This window comes from Nylanderia fulva, unplaced genomic scaffold, assembly GCF_048542155.1.
Source record: "Nylanderia fulva isolate GAGA-0341 unplaced genomic scaffold, ASM4854215v1 Scaffold74, whole genome shotgun sequence".
NCBI classification, from domain to species: Eukaryota; Metazoa; Arthropoda; class Insecta; order Hymenoptera; family Formicidae; genus Nylanderia; species Nylanderia fulva.
In genome coordinates, this window is record NW_028190851.1 from 211311 (window position 1) to 217406 (window position 6096).

The window sequence follows — 6096 nt, forward strand, 5'->3', positions numbered from 1 at the left end:
TTGTCATCTTTAAATCATTTTTTAATCATTTTTGTTTGGGTAACTTTTAAGTGATAAATATAAAATCATGATGACGTCATTGTAAGTTTTATGTTCTACTTGAGTACATACACGAACATCTAGATATATAGCTCTTCATTAGTGCACCCTATACTTGAGACCTTGAGACGTTCAAAAGCCAATTGCTACTTATTGGATATAATGCTGAGGAAAAAGCCGAGTCTCTTTTGCCTTTTCGCAATCATCATCACGATTGTTCCAATACAGTCGAATCAGCAATCTCTGCTAAACCAGTTCTACAATCTGTACGGCAATGATATTAATATATCAAATTTCGCAAATATATTCAGGGCAAGTAAAGGAATCTTGAATTTCCTGAAGCAGGGTGAACATGATCTAAATCAGGAAATACCAGAAACGACCCCTGAATTCGGAGCCATATACGACTTTGTAATAGTTGGTGCTGGCACGGCAGGTGCTACGATAGCCGCAAGATTAAGTGAGATTCCTCAAGTGAAGATATTGCTGATCGAAGCTGGCTCCAACGAGAATCTTCTCATGGACATTCCGCTATTCGCTTTTGCCCTACAACTAAGCAATGACATCAATTGGAAGTATCAAACCAAGCCGTCCGACAAATATTGTCTTGGTATGAACAACAACAGTTGTAACTGGTCTAAAGGCAGAGTGATGGGTGGCACCAGCGTGCTAAACTATATGATTGCTACCAGAGGCGGCGCCGAAGACTATGATCGCTGGGCAGAAATGGGAAATGAAGGTTGGGCTTACAAAGATATTCTTAAATACTTCAAGAAACTAGAAACAATTGATATCCCAGAATTGCGATTGGATACCATCTATCATGGAACTGAAGGACCGATGCACATTACTTCTCCATTATTCCATACACCATTAGCAGAGGCTTTCCTAAAAGCTGGCGAGGAGCTAGGATATCCACTAGTAGATTACAACGGAAAAGATATGATGATAGGATTCTCATATATGCAGAATACGATTATGAACGGCATCCGCATGAGCAGTAATAGAGCGTACCTGTATCCCATACACGATCGCAAGAATCTTTACGTGACTCGAAAGAGCATGGTGAGAAAGGTGCTAATCGATCGTTATACAAAACGAACGATTGGCGTAGAAATGATTAAAAATGGTCGTATTATCCCGGTGTACGCGAGTAAAGAAGTGATATTGTGTGCAGGTTCTATTAAATCGCCTCAGCTGCTAATGTTGTCCGGTATTGGTCCGGCTGGACATCTTAGTGAACTAGGGATAGATGTTGTCCGAGATGCGCCAGTTGGAGAAAATCTGATGGACCATCCCTTCTTCGGCGGACTAACATGGACAGTAGATGCACCAGTAGGAATAAGAACACTGGATATGTTAAATCCCGCTTATCCATATATGGCGGAATATTTTACAAGACGGTCTGGACCGTTTGCGATTCCAGGTGCGGTTGAAGCTGTTTGTTTCATCGATACGAAGCATCCAGAAAAACGCAATGGCTTACCGGACATAGAATTAGCATTTATCGGTAGTGGCATAAAAGGTGATATTCTTTTTTCTATTGGAACGGGTTTGAATGACCAAATACGTCAGATATGGAGTAAATACTCAAATAAATATACTTGGACCATATTGCCAATACTGTTGAAACCAAAGAGTCGCGGACGGATAAAATTATTGGCGAATGATATTAATGTTAAACCTGAGATTGTGCCAAATTATTTCGACGATCTGGAAGACATTGAGACATTGATTAGCGGTATTAGATTCGCGTTAAGTGTCGGTCAAACAGAGGCGATGCAAGCATTCGATTCACGATTTACTAATGATACTATACCTGGGTGTGAAAACTTCAATTATGACTCTTATGCTTATTGGGAATGTGCAATCAGAACACTCTCTTTTACCTCCTATCATTACTCCGGTACTTGCAAGATGGGACCAAGGGGAGACCCAACTGCTGTTGTCGATCCCACATTGAAGGTATTTAAAGAATATAGGTATTAGGATATTTTTAAAAAATACGAGAGTTGCGACCGTTACTCTATAAAAGTAACGCGTTATCGTTACCATTACTTTTTGTAAAAAGTAACGCGTTACCGTTACTCAAAACGTAACAATTCATTACTTTTTCGTTACATTATTGGTTTTTGTAATGCTAGAGCCTTTTATTATTAAAATGTATAATTATATATAGAAAACGTTTTTTAATATTAAATATTTTGATGTATTTGTTACTTGATTATTGTAATCGCCAATAAAAATTAAATTTAAACTTATTAAATTCATAAAAGAACGACCAATACTGGACTAAAAAATTTTTCTATATTTATTTAACTTATAACGTTTCGACCTGTGTTTTAGGTCTTTATCAAATGATTAATTTTTTTATGATGTCAATATAATTAAAGTAGTGTTAATTTTTAAAAACATATCAATCACTATACATTAAAACTTGTGTCTCTTAAGATATCTCGTTGGTATGTAAGCCAGCAAATAAAGAAATTTTTTAGCCCAGTATTGGTCATTTTTTTATGAATTTAATAAGTTTTAATTAAATATTTATTTGCATTTATTGCATGTAATCTTCATGATTTATTATATTAATTTAATGTTAACTCAGAGAGTTAACTAAAAAGTAACGATAAAAGTAACGGGTAATTCGTTACCGTTACTGTAAAAATGTAACAACGTTACCGTTACCGTTACAGATAGAAAAAAGTAACAATTGTTACCGAAAAAAAGTAACGGTAACGGTAACGACGTTACAAAGTAACACGTTACTTCTCAACTCTGAGATACACAGTATAGAAATATTTATAATTTACAATTACTTTACTTACATGCAGATATTTATATGATAATAAATATGCGACTTTCTGTGCAGGTAATCGATGTTGAAGGATTGAGAGTAGCAGACGCTTCCATCATACCTGAGATTATATCGGCGCATCCAAGCATACCTATTTATATGATTGCTGAGAAACTGGCAGATATGATCAAAGAAGAATGGGGATATTTGATTGATGAAGAACCAGTAGCGTGGTATTTTGTGAAATAACTATGTTAGCTAATATAATGTTTTAGGATTAAGTATTCATATTTCGGAATGTTCATATATATTCTTTTTCTGTAAATGTCAAAAAAAGGAGAAAAAGTTTTGATTTAATCATTAAAAGTAATTTTTAAAAAGTTAAATATACCTTATTTATGATAAACTATACCGCACGAAAAAAAATTATAAAAGAATACGAAAAAATTACTGATATAATAATAATTTTTTAATAATATATTATTGATATGCTAGTAATTTTTTGTATTCTTGTAGTTTTTTTTTCGTAAGGGTATATACAAAAAAATTTTTAATCTAAAGGCAGACGAATAAAATTAATAATAAAAATGACAATTATTCAATACCAATTGTATCTAAAAATGTAGGAGTACTTTAATTTTATATTAGTTTTTCTTTATTTTTTTTTTCGTTCATTGATAATTCTTTTTTTTTTTTATCAATTATTGTTATTCTTTACAATTAAGTTTATAATAGGAACGATATATATTCGACCTAAACTAGCCAAAAAATTTTTATTTTATTTCCACAACGTTTCGACCATCTGTTTTTGATCCTTTTCAAGTAAAAAACTAGAATGGTACAATTAATTAAAATTAATAAACATTTTTGATGTTAAACGCAAGAATTAAAAATTTTTTACATACTTCTTTGATAAAAGCGCAGTTAGTTGACACTGTTGTCATGATTATTAAACAATATGATTATCGGAATTTTTTTAAAAACATTTGAAATAACTTTTGAAAGAACTTTTGAAAGAAAGTAACCGCATCTTATCGTTATGATGGATCGTCAAAAAACTGAGTATATAAAATTTTTATACGACCTTTATAATTTTGTCATAGATGTTGTTTAAATTCTCTGTGTCTTTATGTAGGTTAACTGTATTATTAACTTTTTTGATAAAAAACATCTCTGCGATTTCTCTCTTTCTAACATGTTTTTCATTATGTAATACAACGGGTGATACCCAATCAAATTCATGTCCCAACTCTTGTCTATGTTTGCTTACGACCGAATAATTTGTTACATGTAATTTTATATTCTTAGAATGTTCTTTCATACGAGTACGCAAATGTCTTTTTGTTTGACCGATATAAAGACCGATATTAAGTTTATGTTATAGTTTAATCAAAAATGTATTGCTACTAAATAAGATTTCTTGTTGTGTAATTAATATATATGATTTTTTTTATAATGTTATGAAAATTTTATAATACATAATATTTTAAAAGGTTTTTTTATTAAAACATGAATTTTTTTATTAACATTGAATATATTATTGAATTTATATCATTGAATTAAAATATAGAATAATTGAAAGAATATCGATACTTGTAATTTACTATACACATTATAAAGCATGCAGTTATATTTGTAATATCGATCATAAATTATTGGCCAAAATGATTGGCATTTCTCTAGCTTGATTTCTAAACCAGTTTTATATTATAAAAGTGCAAGATATGAAATCGAGAGTCCTTATGCAATCGCAAATAGATAAACACATTTGGCAATGATACATGCGTGTATACTGAATGAAAAAAGAGAATTAATTATTATTTTTACTTTCAACCACTTTCAAATATCGATCACTTTACCTGACTCAAGAATAACATTTGCAATAATAGGTTAATAAAAAATGAGAAACATTTTCATGCAAAGGTCTACGATAAAAAATAATGTTTCTATATAATATTATTTTAATCAGCATAACTTTTCTTTGGTTTATTTGAGAATATATTTTTGAAAGTAATGTTTCCAAAAATTATACAGTAAATCATGACATAAATTTAAAATCAGAAGAAAGAACATAATTATAAAAAAATATATTTAAAAATACAAATTTTGTATTGATTGCACATTTTCCGAGTTTTATATGTCATGTATATGAAAATTGTTTGCATTAATATTTAATTATGCGGTAACACTTATGTGCGTCTGATAAAACACCTAAAAATAAAATTACTTTAAAAATACTTTCAGTTACTAAAGATAAAATTGTGAATCTACTCTAAATCAAAAGGATTTTTATTTAATTTAAATATATATCTCAAACAAAAAACATTATCGTTATTGTTAATATTTAAATATAAAATGTGCCAAGCGGCACCCATCTAATTGTAAGTATACTGATCATGCTCAACGTTGTTTAACTTCAGTGATCGAACGAGAACTTTTTTTTTAAAGTTGTTTATTAAGAAAACTATTAAAAACTATCGATGTTTTGTATTACAATAAACAGTAATTGACATTATTTTAGGATTGTACTTGACGGCCAACTTTGGCACTCGCAAGACGCACAATTAATATTATTTAAAGGGAAAAGAAAAAACTTCACTATTGTATTATATTAAAAAAAATATCTACCGTTTTTATTTCTAATCGCTAGCAAAAACAGGTCATGAAAAAAAAATACCTAGCTTTCTTATAATAAATTTTGGGATAAATAAATAAATAAATAAGTTATCGTCATTATAATTTAACATTTGAAACAAAAATATATATCATTGTTAATATTTAAATTGCAAAAGAAAGATTGTGTGCCAACAGTACATGGTGTTCCCAAGCGGTCACCCATCTAAGTACTGACCATGCTCAACGTTGCTTAACTTCAGTGATCGGACGAGAACTGGTGCGTATACAACGTGATTTGACCGTTGTCGTATATCGTCTCATTCTCAATTGCTGAAGAAGAGAGTATTGTATATAATTTGAAATTTAAAATAACCCTAAATAAAATCAATTTTTATCTATCACTATAATTTATTCATAATTTATTTAATGTGATTTTTCGACATTTTTTAAAAATAAGTAATGTTATAAAACTCTTATGGCAATAATAATAAACTAACTTTTTATTTTTGACATCTTGTTTGTACCAAATAGCTCGTTAAAGTTGGCCGTTCTTTTTTTATAATTATCATTTTGATTTATACGAGTCCAAATATTAACACTAATTTTGTTTAAATAAATAATTTTCTTTTCTTTTTTTATTTATTTTT

At 29.9% G+C, this 6096-nt stretch overlaps 1 protein-coding gene and 1 pseudogene across 1 annotated transcript; one reads left to right on the forward strand and one right to left on the reverse strand.

The window, feature by feature from the left end:
* Positions 1 to 201: 201 nt before the first annotated feature.
* On the forward strand, positions 202 to 3164 carry LOC114944969 (glucose dehydrogenase [FAD, quinone]-like). The gene is made up of 2 exons (XM_029321040.2): positions 202 to 2004; positions 2909 to 3164. Exons 1-2 carry the CDS (start codon positions 202 to 204, stop codon positions 3080 to 3082), a joined length of 1977 nt encoding a protein of 658 aa, XP_029176873.1. The 3' UTR covers positions 3083 to 3164.
* A 2471-nt stretch (positions 3165 to 5635) lies between these two features.
* On the reverse strand, positions 5636 to 5756 carry LOC114945019 (5S ribosomal RNA; annotated as a pseudogene).
* Between the last annotated feature and the right edge of the window lie 340 nt (positions 5757 to 6096).